The sequence below is a fragment of the Bubalus kerabau genome, chromosome 17 (assembly GCF_029407905.1).
Source record: "Bubalus kerabau isolate K-KA32 ecotype Philippines breed swamp buffalo chromosome 17, PCC_UOA_SB_1v2, whole genome shotgun sequence".
Lineage (NCBI taxonomy): Eukaryota > Metazoa > Chordata > Mammalia > Artiodactyla > Bovidae > Bubalus > Bubalus kerabau.
Window position 1 is genome coordinate 37,989,483 of NC_073640.1, and position 16,860 is coordinate 38,006,342.

The window sequence follows — 16,860 nt, forward strand, 5'->3', positions numbered from 1 at the left end:
TTGGAATTTTCTTCTCTGCTACGGGCCCAGCGTGGTGGGTACCCTGAAGGAAGAAAAAGACTCTTGATTGGCTAGGAAAACTTCTTTATTATGCTCCATGTATCCAGGGAGCTCACACATGCACACGCACATCCACACAGGCACACACAGCTAATACTGCTCACGGCACTGGCCACAGGCCCAGAGTGGCCCTAGAGTTGAGAAGAGGCCCAGAATTCTGCTTTGGTGCCTCCTCACTGTAGTCTCCTGCACTGTGGGCTGTGGCCCAGATAGGGGTCCCGGAGGCAGCACCTTCACACTTCCAGGCCAGGACCCTTGCTCAGTCCAAGTGCCTGTACCAGATCCTCTCCCAGCCCGCTCTTCAGCGTCCGTCTCACTGCAAGACAGAGCAGGGTTGGTGGGGCTTGATGGGGTTAAGGTGGGCAGTGGGCATGCAAGGAATACTCACAAGACTTGCGGTTGCCACGGGAACGCTTGCGTTCCCTAGCAGCTAAGGCACGGGGGCTGCTCTTGGTCACTGACTGCACCAGCAGGTCCATGATCTCATCTGAAGTGTCACTGGGTAAACTGGAGCCTGGAGGTTCTTCCGGGGGTACAGTGGAGGGCCCCACTGCTGTAGGCATGACTGGGGAGCTGCTCTGGACCATGCCTGTGGGAGCCAGGTAAAAAGGTCAGGCTAGAGTGGCCCCAGAGCCCACTGCCCCCAGCAGCCACTGGTCCCACCTCTGCTGCGACGGCCATGTGTGGCATCCTCGGGCTTGCTGGCCAGCAGACTCTTCATGGTGGCATGACTATCAGCATCACCTTCTCCCGGCCCACTGCTCACAGCCACAGGGACAGACGGCTTGCTGGGGGTTTCCCCAGCCACACCTGAGAACTTCTCTGTCTAGAGAGGGGGAAAGGGGTGAATGGGGTGTAGAAGAAAACCACGGGGGTGGCAGTCAAGACCAGAAGGCACACCCACCTCAGTGATCATACGTCCCCGAGTCTTGTTGCGCTCACGGTATGTGGCCCGCTTCTGTTGCTGCTGCAGCACCCGGTCCCGGCAGGTCCGATACTCCAGTGCGAACTCCCGCAGCGTGTGGCAAAACTGCATGATGCGGACCTCACGGGCTGCCTCTGCCGTGTACCCCAGGTACAGCAGGAAGGCATGGAACCTAGGTGGGTGGAATGGAGAGGAGGTCTGAGTCCTGCTTGGGGTCTGAGGGATGGCGGTGGCGGTCTTGCCTCTCTCTGCAATGCCCCCACCTGTTGCAGACACGGCGGTGTACGACCCTCAGCATGGCAACACGGCGGGTACAGTGCACCAGGAAGTGGGTGAGGCGGGCACGCAAGGCTGGAGCCAGATCGTGCTTGGCCAGGCTCCGCAGGCTGTCTTCAGCTGCCCGGCTCCGGCGCTCCAGCTGCCCCAGGTTCTCAGTCAGCTGCTCAAAGTCCACCTGGAAAAGCAGGGGGTAAACATGCAATCCCCCCACAGACAGACACTGCCTAAGGCTACCTCTGTGCTGGGATGGTCAGCCTGGGCCCTGAGCAAACAGCAGATCCGACCCCTGCCATCCAAAAGCTCCCAGTCTCCTGCAAGAGACTAGCAAGTCCATGTGATACAGTAGGGAATAGAGGTTTCTTGGGATAGTGAAAGTGTTAGCTGCTCAGTCATGTCTAAATCTTTTTGACCCCATGGACTGGAGCTCACCAGGCTCCTCTGCCCATAGGATTCTCCAGGCAAGAATACTAGAGTGGGTTGCTATTCCCTCCTCCAGGGGATCTTCCTGACCCAGGGATCGAACCTGGGTCTCCTGCATTGCGGGCAAATTCTTTTACCATCTGAGCCACCAGGGAAGCCCCTTCCTGGGATAAGTGGCAGCTAAACAGACCCAAAACTGAGTAGGTGTAGCCAGGCCAAGAGAAGAGTGTTTCTGGCAGAGGAGAGAGCCCACACGCAAGCCTGGAACCTGAGCAAGCCCTGGCCCGGCAGCCCACTCGGGGGAGGGAGGGAAGTGGTGCCCCTCGTGCCATGGCCAGCCTTAGTCAGGCCCGTTGGGTGCTAACCTTGGTGCAGCGGGCCAGGGCAGGGATTTCTGAGTAGAGGTCGGGTGCTGACCTTGGCACAGCGGGCCAGGGCGGGGATCTCCGAGTACAGGTCGGAGGAGTCGGGCCGGGCCTGCAGCACCAGAGCGCACAGGTGGTGCAGCAGGGGCTGGCGGCGCACCGTGTCCTTCACTTCTGACACCTTCTCCAGGTAGCTCAGCTCAAAGCCGCTGCTCTGAAACGACCCCGTCTGAGCCTGGGCCCGGGCGGCTCCAGAGTCCCGGTCCCCACCCTCACAGGCTATCAACTCACCTGGGAGCCATTGAGGAAGTTGCCCACAGCCAGCAGGGTGGCCAGGATGCAGCGGAAGGTGGCATTTTGCACCAGTTGTTCCATGCCCACTTTCAGGTCGAACAGTGGCTCTGCAATTTCCTGGTAGGGGAGATCAGGGACTCAGACTACACGGTCATCATGCTCCCATGTCCCTACTGCCTGTCCCATCCCATGACCCAAGTACCCGCTCCATGCTGTCATAATCCAGTTTGAAGGCCCAGAGTTGTAGGCGGGCAGCCAGGCCCCCGATGGAGGCGAGAGTCATCAGGAAATTCTCAGCTGGGCCCAAGGGTACGTCAGGATTGGCCAGCTGGGCCTCCTCGATCTTCTGCCGCTCCTCCTCCGTGGGCATCATGGTCAGTAGCTTCTAAGAATGCACCCACCACCCCACAGAGGCCACTCAGTGCTGGCCTGAGGCCTTGGGTATTGACCTTGACTCCTCCCTAGGTCATCTGGGGCAATCCCAGAGTCTGAGGACTGCTCTGCAGAAATGCCAAGCCCATGCCCACCACTGGAGGGACAGGAAGTGGCCACCAACCAAAGGAGAGGGCCCAGCTCCCCACACCCTTCACTGTGTATCCTTACCTCGATGCCATCCTTGCTTACAGCAAACTCATCAAAGTTGAGCAGGGCAGCCTTGATCACGTGCACAGGTGGCAGTGTGGTTAGGCCGATGTTGATGGCATTGCTGCGCTTGGGGTCCAGCACTGTGGTCATTGTACGGCGGCCCTCACCAGCTTTCTTTGACATTGTGGGAAGGGCAGTATAAGACTGGGAAAGGGTCTAACGGGCAACAACCTAAGAGGGCACACCAAGGCCCCACTCTCAGTAGCCCAAATGGTGCAATTACCCCACAGCCAGGGCTCTGGGATGTGCAAGGCCTTGGGATGGGCTTAGATGCTAGTTAGGGATGGGCTAAACCCTCATTGAAGGACCTCAGACAAGTCCCCCCTCCTTTCTTTGTCTCAGTTTCCCCAGCAGTTCAGACCCTTGAGCTCTGGCTCCCTCCCCTCTCCCCTGGGGTTACCCCACAGATGAGGATGTGCTTACCTTGGAAGGCAACACGTCCTTGGCTCGGGACTCAAACAGGTGTTCTAGCCGGGCTGTATCCACTGAGACAGGCTCTAGTGAGGCCCACAGGGTGGGGCTGGGCCCAAAGCGACTGCCAGAGCCTCCACGGACTCCAGCCAACTTTAGCTCCCGCCAGAAGAGTTTTACTGTCTTCCTCTTGGTGGGGAGGGCAGGGCCATCAGGTGCTGAGTGGGGAACAGGGACAGCAGGGGGTGGGGGTGGGGTTGGTGGGAAGGGACTTTTGAGGGGTGGGGGAGGTGGAGGTGGAGGAGGTGGGAGGCTTCCAGAGAGCAGGGGTGGTGGGGGTGGTGGGGGTGGGATCCCTTTCTCCGCCTCCACAGACTCCATGTTCAGCATGTCCTGGTCTTCATCCTCCCCCAGATCTGAGAAGTCCAGGTCCCCAATGCAGAGCCTGGGTACACGGGCAGGGAGCTCCCACACAGGCTCAGCCTTGGGGCTTGGTGGGGCCAATGGCTCCCTGGGCTCTGGCTCAAGGCTCTGCTGGGCACACAGCAGGATTCGGGGGGCAGCACTCTGGGGTGTCCTGGGTGCAGGGGTGGGTTCCTGAGAGTACCTTGATTCTCGGGTGTCTAGACAAAGGGAAGCAGCTGTCAGTGTCATGTCTTCTCTAGAGCAACAGGGCAACGTGGGTGGATACTGCCCACCCACCCACTCACCTGGACACCCGTCCATATCATCCGGCATGGCACCGGCCAATGTTTCTGCCCGGCCCTGGGCCAGCGCAGCCTGCTTTTCTGTTTCTGCTGCTGCTACATTCTCCAGGAACCGGGCTCTGGGGGGAGGAACTTGTCAGTGAAGGTGTCTGACATACCCCAGCCCAGGGTGGTGCGCATGCCTTGCTGGGCCCCTGGGCACTGCCCCTACTTGCAGGCACACACAGACACACAGGGAACAGTCCATGCGCTGAGCAGACCAGGACCTGCCCAAGGCCAGTCCCCATTCAGTCTTCCACATTTGGGGAGGTCACTACCAACCCAGTACTCCTAGGTCAACAAATGGGAAAACTTCTATGTGACATCTAACTTGCAGTCTTGCTGTTGTTCATGCTCATGCTCACTGTTCTGATTCTAGACAAGGACCCTTAGAGCAGGGGAAGGGGCTAGCTGTCCCAATGGCCACACCAGGCTGTCCCTCCCTTGGCAGGTCTGGCAGCTTCCAAGAGCCATGACCGATGCCTAGAGAGGGGCCCGGTAAATGACAGGCGCTCAGTTTATGTTGACATAATGAAGGTGATCCCGTCTCTTTTGGCCCCTCCAGCCTCTGCTGGCACTCAGTCTCTGTCCTGCCCTTAGACAGAGGTTGCTCCTCCACCTCCGCACCGCGTAGCACCCTAGGTCCCTCCCAGCACTAATCCTGGGCTGAGGATCCAGAATCGGCTCCAGGTTGGGAATTCACATCCTCATCACTGGTCAAAGCTGTTAAGGTGCCACGGTTAAAGTACAGGGACCTCTATGACCTCAGTGAGCTGTTTTCCAGTGCTTAGTCCTTGGGTATCTGAGGAGGCATAAGTCTGGGAGAGCCCCCCAGCTCTGGTTGCATCAGGCACATGCAACCCCCGCTGGGGGAAGCAATGCTGAAGCCCTGAGCACATGGCAGGCCTGGCAGGCTGGCCTCTGTACTTACTCCAGCCTGGCCTCCCCAGTAGGGACCTGGGGGACAGGTGGGCTCTCAGGGGCCCTGGGTCGGGGGGATGAGAGGAAGAAATGGTAATTGTGGTGCCTGCTCCACCCTACAGTGCCCAGTTGCTCACACCCACGCAGAGCCGGGCAGTGATATCAGGGGTCCCTTCCCAGTCACAATGGGAATAGGAGGGAGTTGGGGAGGCGTGATGCGAGGAAACTGGAAATGGAGAGGAGAGACGGACATGACGCAGGACAGGGTGCAGTAAAAGACAAAGACAGCGAAATGAGAGAGTCACAGGCAGTGACAGAGAAACTGAGACAGAAGGGGGTAGAGAGACAGATGACATTGACAATACAGGTGGAATGCCAGAAAGAGATGAAGAAAAGCCGCAGAAGGACGAGGTCCAGTCAGAGCCGAACCCCACCCCCCAGCAGTCACTTACCAAACAGGAGCAGTTTGGTGAAGTCTGGAAAGAAAGAGAAAGCACGCGTTTGGCAGAGAAGTTCGGGCAGAGGAGGCGGAGGGCCCGTGGAAGGGCGCAGAGAGGAGGGACAGATGGAGAGAAGACTCCCACGACAGCCTGTATCTCCCTACTTACTTGTAGACGCTCCTCTCACAGGAGCTGTCGGATGAGGGCGCCACGGAGACGCTAGGAAAGAGTCTCAAGGTGCTATGGAGGCCAGAGGCAGGGCCCACGGGGCTGGAGGCGGGGCTTGGAGGTGAGGCGGGGCCTACGGGGCGGGAGGTGGAGCTGGTCGGCAGGACCAGGCTGGCAGCGGAGGTGGAGACGACCGGAGAGGCGGGGCCTGTGGAGCTGGAGGTGTGGCCTGTCAGGAGGCGGGGCTATTCCTGGCTGATCCACCCCTCCCCAGGCGCCAAGGTAGCTTGTTCTTACCCAGGCTCTGGGGAGCGCACTTCCAGAGATCGGCGGCTCCTCTTGCCCTCCTCTGAGGAAGGTTTTCGGCGGGTGGTGCGCCGCCCACCTGTGACGACTTCTTCGAGGTCTCCATCCTCCAACCGCAGGGCGTTCTAGCAGAGTTGGGCCCAGAAGGGAGTGGCTGAGGCCCAACTCGATGGAGTGGGGCCCTGGATAATGGCGCCCCCTCTCTTTCCTCCCCTTCAGCCCCTCCTTCCCCTCCTCTCTCCGGCCCTGATGGCCCAGCCCACCTCATAGAGTACAAGTTGGGCTCGCAGGTCGACGTCAGTGCCCGCCTTGCCCAAGTGGTGCTGGATCAGTGCTTCCATGCCCTGCTGCTCCAGTGCATCTGTCACGTCGTAGAAGGAGTCCTGGTCCGGGAGGGCTGCCAGAGTCTGGAGGGTGGGGATAGGAGGGCAAGGCTGAAGCTGATACGGATCAGAGGACAAGAGACTGAGCGGCCTAGGATGGCCCTGGGTTTCCCCTTGGCTCCCCACATCCCACCTTGTTGATGAGGGTGACAGTGTACACCAGCAGCTCGGGGTCAGTGCCGTTCTTCTCCTCCAGGATGGACACCAAATTGGCCCACGGAGGAGCACCTGCCACCCAGAAAGGGGAGAGTTCACGTGGGAACAAGTAGGAGAGAGGGTTCCCAGCGGTGGAGGGAGGGACAGTCTCTGACCCGTGGTGCTGGCCACAGAGTTGACTGCACGGATGAACAGCGGTGCGTTGCTCTCAGAGTATTCCACGAACACCAGTAGCAGTTTCAGGGCTGTCTTCACCACCAAGCGGGACTGGGGGGAGGGGTCACCACGTGTGAGTGGGGCTGGGGCCAGACCTGTGCTGGCTCCTGGTAGGGAGGAGAAAGGGCTCGGGGGGGGGTGGACCCAGAGAGGACAGTCTAAGCAGAAAGAGCCATCTCTAGGACCAGGTGTTGAACTGCCTTTGAGGCTTAGAGGGGCCACAGACCCACTCCATTCCAGCCCACTTTGCTGAGGAAACTAAGGGCCAGAGAGAGGCAGTGGGAAAAGGGTGCGTGGCTGGGTGGAAGGCCACTTACCAGGCTGGCACACAGCGTGTACAGCCACTGCACGGTCTCAGTGTGGGCCACCACCCCCAGCATCCCATCCACAAACAGCATCAGCTGGCCTAGGGCTGGGGACACAGGGACAAGAAGAGGTCAGGAAGGGGTCACTGAAGGCAGGGATCATGGGAGAGGGGTGGGGCTGACCTCGGAGGATGTAGGTCTGGTAGTTGTGGTCAGCAGCGGCGCCCACGCGGGTCAGGCAACTCAGCCCCTCAGAGTGCACGAATTCAGGCACCAGGTCCTTGTCCTCCTGGGGGCACCAAGGGGGGTTTAGGGGGGTGGGGCTCAGCCTGAATGCCCATCCCCGGCCCACCTCTGAGCCTCACCTGGAAGATCTGCTTTAGTGAGAAGAGGGAGCGGCGGAGCTCAGGGCCACTGGAGCCATACAACTTTTCTGCAAGGGGTAGGTGGGCATGGAAATCTCAAGGGGACACAATCACAACTCCCTGACTCTGGGCAACACTTATCACAGTCCAGCAGCTGCCCTGGCCCTGGGAGAAGGGGTCAGGACAGGAATAGGAGGGGAAACACATCCTGCCTCTCATCTGTCCTGTCCACTGTCCAGCACAGGCCTGAAAGAAACTGAGCCAACTGGGAAGCGGGGTGTATGAAGGGGGTATAATTGCTGGATATGCTGATATCCTCACACACTCACCTAAGATGGCATTGACCCTCACGGAGAGCTGGGTTCGCAGGATCAGAGTAGGCTTCCGCCCTTTGCTGGAATCAAGTAGCCTAGTCAGCAGTTCTCAGCCCTTTCCTGGGGTCCCTCCATCCATGCCAAGGCAGCCAAAGACCTCCCCGCATGCCAACCCTCCCTGGCCCAGCTCCTTCATCACCAGCTGCTTCTCTGAGCCCAGGGGTTGTTCAGATAGGAAGGTTTGCGCAAACACAGGCATCTCAGTTATGTGGGTGAGCCCCCACTCCCATCCCAGGCAGCAGGTAACACTGGCCAGGCCTTGGGATTCCCCTGGCATGGTTCCCCTGGGCAGCAGGAGGTGACCCACAGCCCTGGCTAGAGATCAGGTGTCTTGGCCACTGACCCCTGAGCCAGCCCCTCCAGCATGGCGGCAAGGGTGGGAGCCAGCCTCGCCTTCCTGACCCCATCCGCTCTGACCTGATCTCTTCAAAGAAGCCCTCCAACATCTCCCGCTGCTCTTCCAGGGACAGCTCAGGGTCCAGGTAATATCCAGATGGAGACACTTGCAGGGCACAGTCCTCGAGCTGGGGGCAAAGGGACCAGCTGTCAGGGCTGGGAAAGAGGTGGCAGGAGTATGCATGGAGAGCCCATGACCTCCTACCTCCCCACCCAGGGTACTGGCAGAGGCCTGCACTGCAGCCATGCATTCCCTGAGCAGTCAGTTCTCTTGGGCCTACTCTGTGCAAAACTCATGCAAAGAGCTTTCTCGTGGCTCACACCTACCCAATTTTTTAGGTTTCTGATTAGATAATGCTTTTGGGGGGCTGTGCCAATGCAGCTTGCAGAATCTTAGTTCGCTGATCAGAGTTTGAACTTGCACTCTCGGCAGTGAAAACGCAGAGTCCTAATCACTGAACCACCAGGGAATTATCAGATAATGCCTTTTTGCAAAGCCTTCTTGGACTCCTCTAGCCATTGCTATGCAAATCCCTCCAGCCCTCATGTGAACCCTCCTCTGAGGCCTTCCACATGGCATCAGCACATCCTAGGCACTAGGATCCCTCCCCACTAACTGTGATTACTCTGAGTCCAGGCACCACGTCTGTCTTGTCCATACGACATCTGCAGAGCCTAGCACACACTTGGGGCACAGCAAATACTCCCTAAATGGTTGTTGAGCCAATACACATGAATGAGGAAGGGGGATGGAGACAAGATAGGAGGAAGTTCCTGCCTTCAAGGAAGTTCACAGCTCTGTGGGGTGATAAGTTGCAGCCACAAGCATTCAAGTCAAAGGAGAAAGTGTTAAGAATGTTGGGAGAAAAAAAAAAAAAAAGAATGCTGGGAGGTGCAAACCCAGCTCGGGGAGGATGAGTGTCACCCCAAGTCAAGATAGTGAGAAGAAGGGCTCCCAGTCCCTCCAGGCCTGAGGGTCTTTGCTTTATCCCCAAATGGGCTCTAGTCCCCATAGTTCAGTTCAGTTGCTCAGTTGATGCAAAGACTCAGACAGTCCCCATGGTCCTAGCTAAACCTCAGAGGCCTCCAAGAGGCCTATTGAGCACCAGATTTTAGGGTGTAACTCAGTCAGCCTACTGAGGGCTGCCCTGGTGGCTCAGATGATAAAGAATCCACCTACTATACAGGAGACCCGGGTTCGATTCCTGGGTTGGGACGATTCCCTAGAGAAGGAGATGGCAACCCACTACAGTATTCTTGCCTGGAGAATTCCATGGACAGAGGAGCCTGGCAGGCTACAGTCTATGGGGTGGCGAAGAGTTGGATGTGACTGAGCAACTAACACTTTCACTTTCACAGTCAGCCTATAGTGGGTCCCTGGAACCTGAAGTATAACAAGAAAGTACATGCTCCATCCATGAGTTCACTGCCCATGCCTCCCACCCACCCGAGCCTGGCTCCACACAATTACCACTGGGAACACCACCACCACCACCCGGCAGGATGCTTGGCCCCTTGAGAAATGCCGGTAGAGAAGCCTAGTGAGGTGACTCCTGAGAGTCTGAGGGCAGCACTGTGCCTCTCCTCGCCACCTCCTCCACAGCACCATGCCAGTGTGCAGGGCTCAGCTAAGTTCTCTTGACTTGAGAGGCCCAGGGAAAGCCCACCTCTGGAGAGGCAAGGCGTCTTCTGGTCTCCATCTTACTGGGCAAGTCAACCTCAACATGTGCCTTGTTGTTCTGTCAGCCCTGCACTCCTCTGGACCCAGCCCAAGGTTTCCAGCTGCCCTCGGTCCCATGGGGTTAAGGGAGTCTGGCTCCTGCCCCTGTCCTGCCTCCGCTTAGTATTCTTGCTCATGCCTGAGAGCCTGACCCGGCTCCTTCCTGGCAGTTCAGCCTGTAAGGCCCTTGGGTGACACCCCTCCCCCCCCCCTCCCCCCGGGTTCCTGCGTGGGACATAGGACAAACACTCCAGCCTGTTCTGTCCCACTTCCTGCTTGGCTGCCTGCCCTCCCCTGGGCGCCTTGGGAGGGCCTGGCCTCTCTCCCCTCCCTGGGAGCAGAGTCATCTTCTCCAGGGCCTACTGGGAATGGGCCCTGCGATAGAGAGGCAAGGCCCCAGGGCTGAGGAACTTTGTCTGGGGCCAGCTCAGCTAAGGGCAGTCCCGCGTTTCTCTTGATCCCTCTTCCCACACAGTGACTAAGCAGCCACCCTACTCCACCCCCAGCCAGGCGCAGCCACATCTCCTTCCACTTTGGACTGGAAGACTCTGGGACCCCAAAGCCACAACCCCCGCTCAGAGATCCCTCAAGTCACACACATGTAGAAGAGCTCATTCATTCAAATATTCACGAACCTGGCTAGTTTTAGGTGCTCAGGACACAACAGGGAACAAGCTACTGCCTTTGCCTTCCCTGTCTGCCAACTCTGTTGGGGAGGTAGGCAGGTTTGACTCAGAAAAAGGTCACAAATAAATGTAGAAGCACAGCCTCGGGTGCTGAGAGGAGACTGTGAAGGTAAACACTGGAGGGGTGAGCAGATTATGCCTGGTAGCAGCTCACACACCCAAGTATATGGTCAGGCAGGGTGTACACACACACACATACACATGCTACTGGCTGTGCACAGGTGAGCACATCCACAGAACATTCTCTTCCCCTCCTGCAGGCCCACATCCAGGCTCTAATTCTGTGAGCTGAGAATGGCCCTTTCCTTTCAGAACCCCTAGGATGCCCACGTCCCTTTGGGGCAGGGTCCTGAAGACTGAATGCTCCAGCACCCCCCGCCTCCTCAGATGAGCCCTTCTCTCTGTGATGGTAGCCATGGCTTTTCCAGCCACTTTGCCTATCTTATCCTGCCTAGGCCCCAGTTCTTGGGGGGAGGTCCAGAGCCTCTAGGATGATTCCCCTCCCCCCACTTCTAGCTGTCTGTTCTGGGGAGATGGAGTGGGGGGCGGGGTCAGGCAAGCTGCAGAGTGGAGACTTCCTGCCAGCTGGGTGCTGCTGGTCCCTCACAGCCCTGGCCCCTTCCTGGGGTCACCATTCGGAGCGCCAACCCTCTGGGCCTTGTTTCTTGCACCCTGGGGCTGGGCCAGCCTGGAGGCAGCCCAAACTCTGGTCCCTGCTGACAGTGCCTGGGGTCAGTACAGGGTAAGCATAGGCCCATATCTCGGATTGCCTCCAGGCTCTTGTCTTCCTCACTTCTCTGATGTTTGCCTTGGGGTGGAGGCTCCCAGCTCTAGCTCATTTTTCTCTATTTATCTGCTTATTTGTATTGAGATATTGATTTTATAATATTGTATAAGTTTCAGGTGTACAATGTAGTAGTCCACAATTTGTAAAGATTATGCTTGGGAATTCCTTGGTGGTCCAGTGGTTAGGACTCCAAGCTTTCACTACCGAGGGCCCCAGTTCAGCCACTGGTCATCCCATAAGCCGCGTGGTGCAGCCAAAATAAAAAAAATAAAGATATTTTATTTAAAGTTATTATAAAATACTAGCTATATTCCCTATGCTGTACTATATATTCTTGTGCATGCAAGCATGCATGCTCGCTCAGTCACTCAGTTATGTCTGACACTTTGCGACCCTATGTACTGTAGCTTGCTAAGCCCCTCAGTCCATGGGATTCTCCAGGCAAGAATACTAGAGTGGGTTGCCATGCCCTCCTCCAGGGGATCTTCCTGAGTCAGGGATCGAACCCAGGATTGATCCCCCAGGTAAAGAGGATTCTTTACCATCTGAGCCATTGAGGAAGCCTTTGTAACTTATTTTATATATAGCAGCTTGTACCTCTTAATTTCCTACCTCTGTCTTGCCCATTTTTCTCTTCATTCCTTGGACTCAGGCTTTTCTGGCAGCTCAAACCAACTTGTCACATGTGGTTTTACATTCAGGGCAAGCTTAGGGGACCATGGTGTCTACTCCCCAATATTTTTCATAACAGTATAATTGGGTGAGAATGCCAGGGGCAAGGAAGATGGAGAAAAGTGAAGAATTACATGTTGAAGGATTCTTGTTTTAGGAAATAATTTAACTGTTTCTTCTCCTTTCTTAAGACCTTGTGTTCTGATGTTTTCTATTTTAATTTGTTAATATGGTGTATCACATGATTGATTTGTGAAGAATCCTTGCATCCCTGGGGAAAAACCCACTTGATTGTGGTGCATGATCCTTTAATGTGTTGTTGGATTCTATCTGATAGCATTTTGTTGAGGATTTTAGCATCTATGTTTATCAGCGATACTGACCTGTAATTTTCTTTCCTCCCTTTTATCTTGGGTCTCCAATTGGACTTTGGCTTCCTGAATGAGATGACATGAATGGGCCTTGAGGGTGGGAGCCCGCATTTGTTATGCCTTCTCTGTGCCACATACTGGGCTGCCTGGTGCCTTGATTCTCCTGATAATCCTTCTATAGGTGAGGAAACCAAGGCTCAGAAATTCTGTGAATTTGCCCCAGGTTGCACAATCAGGAATGGGACCAGGGCTCCCTGAACTGATCTTGGGTTCATGGACTTTGGAAATGCTCCAGGGAATCCTGGGCAGGAGGTGGAGTGAGGGCTGGGGCCTGCGGGGTTGCCAAGGGCTAGAGAATGCCCCTCAGCTTTCTGAACTGTGCAAATACCCCAAACTGGTCCTCCCAGTTCCGGCAAGGGAACACGAATGAACACTCGCACATCGTACCTGCTGGGGTAACAGGGCCAACTTCTGCCAGGACCAAGATCATGGGGTCCCTTACCAGGCTGCAGCCCAGAATGAACAGCAAATTGGACATGCTGGCCCCAGGGAAAGCTGGGGGGAGACCATGACTCATGCTCACATCACAATCTTCTACAGTCTCCCAAAGAGATCTCCAAAGGGCTCAGTTGATCACCAGAGCACCCCATCTTATTAAGAATCCTCTGGGACACTGCCACATGGTCCCTGTCCCAGAAGGTCAGGTTCACACTTTAGCCCCTTTGCCACAGCTGCTCCTAAGGGGTAAACTGAGGCTGGAGTAGGGAGGGGCAAGGACAGGAAACAAGTACCACACCTGTTCCCCTGCAATGTTTAGCCACAGCTGGGGAAACAAAGTTGCTGGGAATGAACAGATTTCTAGGGCCATCTCTGCTGCTTGGAATGGGGGCCCCTTTGGCCTTCGCATCAGGGTCAGAGCAGAACCCAGGTCCCTCTGCCTGGAGCCCAGGGAGAAGGAAGTCTGTGCCATCCCAGATGTGGCAGGGCCTTGGGATATCAGGGAGGGGCTCCAGAGGCAGGCCCAGAAGGGCAAAAGGTAGCAAAGAGGGTGGGACTGGGCAGCTTTGGGTCAGGGCCAGAGGGCTAGGTTCTCCCTTGGGGCAGGGGCCCCTGTCTCCAGACAGATCCCCTGGGGACACTACACATGACCCAAGGCACTGCCCGGACACACCCCCACCCTCCACCTCCCCAGGGCCAGGGGATGAGTCAGAGGCTGTGGCCAGGAGCTTCCTCCTAGACTGGGAGGAAATGAGCAAGGCCTTCTCAGACCTGAAAACTCTGAACATTTAAAAAGGAAGCCCTCAGCGGGGAACTCTATAGGCTAGCCACAGCCCAATGGGGTGTGGGGGGTGGAGCCCCAGAGAGAAAGCGGGTTGGGCCTCTGTCCTTTCCCAGGGATCCGGCAGGGTCTGCAGGGTTGAAGGGGGTCAGTACCCTGAGTTGGGGGGATGGGAGCAGAGGTCACTCGGCTGTGAACTGTTCTCCTGCTGGACAACTGTGCAGAGGATGAAGCAGTGAGCCTATTTTTACTCTACAGCCTGGGATGGGGAGGCCTGGGTTTTGGGGCCACCTCTCCCCTCTAGAGAGCTGTGGAAGCAGGCCTGAGTCATGTCTGTGCCCCTGGGGCACCACTTCCAGGACTAGGGGAGGGACCAGTTGTTGACAGTTCCTACAAGGAGGAGCCCTGCTCTCTGATGTCCCTGCCCCTACCGTATTCTCAGCCCTTCTTCCTCTGGCCTTCTATTCTGGGGCTGTGGTCACAGTTTATATTTGGGATATGCACATCACAGTGCATCTGACCATTCCTGGCAGAGATGCCAGCCCCAGGGAGTCCTGGCTCCAGGCACAGTGGTAACCCAGTGTCCGGGCCCCCCTATCCTGCCTGTAGGGGATATGGCAGTCCTCAGGTAGACCAGGTGGGAAATCATGAAAGTGGGGAGATCAGAAAGGACTGAGGTGGGGGTTACTTAACACATTATCCTGGTGCTTCCTTCCCGGGTGGAGCAGTGGTAAAAGAATCCACCTGCCAATGCAGGATACACAAGAGATGAGGGTTGGATCCCTGGGTCAGGAAGATCCCCTAGAGTAGGAAAATGGCAACCTGCTTTAGTATTCCTGCCTAGAAAATGCCATGGACAGAGGAGCCTGGCAAGCTACAATCCAAGAGGTCGCAAAGAGCTGGATGCAACTGAGCACACACACATATATCAATCCCAGTTCTCAGCTAGGGAGCAGAGAACAGGGCAAAGCACCTGGTGAGGCGGTGGTGGTGACGGGTCCCTAAATGAGAGGGAGAGGTAAGGGGTAATGATGATCCTCCCAAACTCGTCCCTGATTGGAGAAGGGGTGTTAGGGCTAAGCTGTGTCCTCCAGGGGTGGGGGGTGGGAGGAATACTATGTTCCCTGTCGTGCTCCAGGCTTATTTCAGTACTGGGTGTTCCAGGAGTCTGGAGGCAGGAACCTGGCCTCAGTTCAGCACCCCTCTCTCCCCAGCGCCCATTCTGAATGGGAGGTGGCTTCTGGCTGGACGTGCTTCTATTGGGTCCACTTCGGTATGCTCCTTTGAACAGGGCAGAACAAGAAGGGGTCACCAAAAGTCTGGAGAGGGCAATGCGCTGCTATCTTCAATCCTTGTCCTTGAAGCCTGAGCTCCGCTCAGACACGCGCCACTCCCCAGGCCGAGTCTCAGCGCTTCTCCCGCCCGCGCTCAGAGGCGGGGCAGGCCCGCAGCGCTAGGAATGCAGGCTGGGGGCCTGGCGCCTGGGGCACATTCCAGGGGAGACCCCAGGCCCGGGGGGCAAGTTTGCGCAACTCGGCACCCAGTTAAGCCTGGGAGCAAGGGAGGACACTTCCACCAACTCTCGCTTCACCACTTGGTGCCGACGGGCTGGCGGGGCACCCCGGGAGGTGGTGGTGTGCCTCCCAGAGTCCTGGCCCGGAAACCGAATACGCCGGAAAGGGCTGCCTGCGGGGGGCTGAGCGCGGCGAGCAGGAGGGGAGGTAGGGCGGGTCATCTGCAAAAGGGCCTCTCCCGGCACCGTGCACGAGTAGGCTCTGGGGTGCAGGCAAACTAGGGCAGGCCGACGGTTTAAAATTAGCCCGGCTCGCTACTTCCCTTCCAGCCCCCGGCCGGCGGCTGCTGCGGAGATGGTGGGGGCGGTGACTTAAAGGGCTTTTCCACCAGTGCAGCCTCCCGCGCTCAGGATGTCCCAGGCCAGGCCGCTTCCAGGGAACTCCCCTCACCCTGTGGTCTCACCTCCGCCGGCACTCCCTAGCGGGGCCTCACCCGGCACGGACAATACTCTATCCGGAAGGACCCAATCCTGCCTCAAGACACCTCTGGTGGCCCGCCTCAGGCCCGCCCCTCCTCGTGGTCCCGCCCCCACCTCACCTAAAGCAGGTGAAAGCTGGTCCATCCTCAGTTGCGTCTTTTAGGACCGCTACCACCCAAACGCCAACGCTACCCCCATGCAGAGCAGACAGGCAGGGAGCGGACCCCGAGCGCCTCCCCAGGTGGGCCTCATTTCGAAGGGCAGTCTGGGTGCCGCAGAGTACAAGCTTTCATCTCCCTTCTTCAGTTTCCCTCAACTCGAAAGGCGTTTCCCACCGGCCAGGCAACGTGTACCTTGGGTGCTCAGCCCAAAACTTTCCCAGAGGAGTGCACCCGCTTGCTTCAGCCTCTCCTCGAGAGGCTCCCAAAAGCTTTCATAGAGCCGACCCTGAACCATCAGTCGCCCCCAATCTTTCTCCGGCTCCCCTCACCTTGAGCGGCGCCCCCAGCAGGCGGTGCAGGGCGGGTATCTGCGCGCCCAGGGGCAGCGCCCCGTCCAGGCTGCAGGTGGGGGCCCGGCGCGGCTCCGGGAAGTTGGCACATGCGAAAGGGTCGGTGTCCTCTAGGTACTGCACCCGCACGGTCACCAGTGATACAAGCTCCCCGTCCCCGCGGTCTTCCTCGCCCGCCATGGCTCCGCCACTGCCTGCCTCCGGGCGGGTCCGGGCCGCGCCGCCGCTTCTACTCAACTAGTTCGCTGTCTAGGCAGGGCCGGGCAGGACGCCTAGGGAGAGGGGCGGGGCCAGGCGGAGGCGGGGCCGAGAAAGGGGGTGGAGCCAATACTAGTCTCCGGACGCCCGGGGTCGAGGGCAGTACTGCGGTTGGTGGAGCTTGCAGCCAATCATTCAGAGGGCGTGATCGTGGTCCCGTTAGTTCACAGGCTAGTCCCGGGAAAACCCGAGCTCGCGCGTCCCCCCCACCCACTGCGAGAACGCGCAGTGCGTCGAGAGGCTTTCTTTGGGCTTGAGGGCGGCGAGGCTGTGCTCTCTTGAGAGACTGCTAGGGCAAGATGGGGTGGAAGTTTCTTCAGATCGTGGCCCGCCAGGTCCGCCTAGGTTTAGGGACTAGAAGGTCCTGATTTCTTTCAGCTGAGGTATGAAGTGGATGGGCGTCCTTCA

The 16,860-nt window shown here is 57.6% G+C and overlaps 1 protein-coding gene across 4 annotated transcripts; it reads right to left on the bottom strand.

Annotated features, from left to right (window-relative positions):
• Nucleotides 1-53: 53 nt before the first annotated feature.
• Nucleotides 54-16,455, bottom strand: FHOD1 (formin homology 2 domain containing 1). Of its 4 annotated transcripts, XM_055551390.1 has the most exons (25): nt 16,174-16,296; nt 12,424-14,491; nt 8,197-8,303; nt 7,735-7,799; nt 7,406-7,473; nt 7,224-7,329; nt 7,053-7,147; nt 6,675-6,786; nt 6,497-6,591; nt 6,244-6,387; nt 5,972-6,105; nt 5,675-5,890; nt 5,519-5,542; nt 5,077-5,130; nt 4,110-4,225; nt 3,412-3,617; nt 2,947-3,102; nt 2,546-2,728; nt 2,341-2,460; nt 2,102-2,263; nt 1,249-1,439; nt 965-1,157; nt 724-886; nt 449-649; nt 54-376 (listed from the first exon to the last, which is right to left on the bottom strand). In XM_055551390.1, the coding sequence occupies exons 2-25, from the start codon at nt 12,520-12,522 to the stop codon at nt 294-296; spliced, it is 3,093 nt and encodes a 1,030-aa protein (XP_055407365.1). In that variant the 5' UTR covers nt 12,523-14,491; nt 16,174-16,296; the 3' UTR covers nt 54-293. The 4 variants fall into 4 exon arrangements, with proteins under 4 accessions (XP_055407365.1, XP_055407361.1, XP_055407363.1 ...); XM_055551386.1 differs by lacking the exon at nt 12,424-14,491 and having other exon boundaries at nt 3,412-4,022; nt 16,174-16,455; XM_055551389.1 differs by lacking the exon at nt 12,424-14,491 and having other exon boundaries at nt 55-376; nt 16,174-16,455.
• Nucleotides 16,456-16,860: the final 405 nt, after the last annotated feature.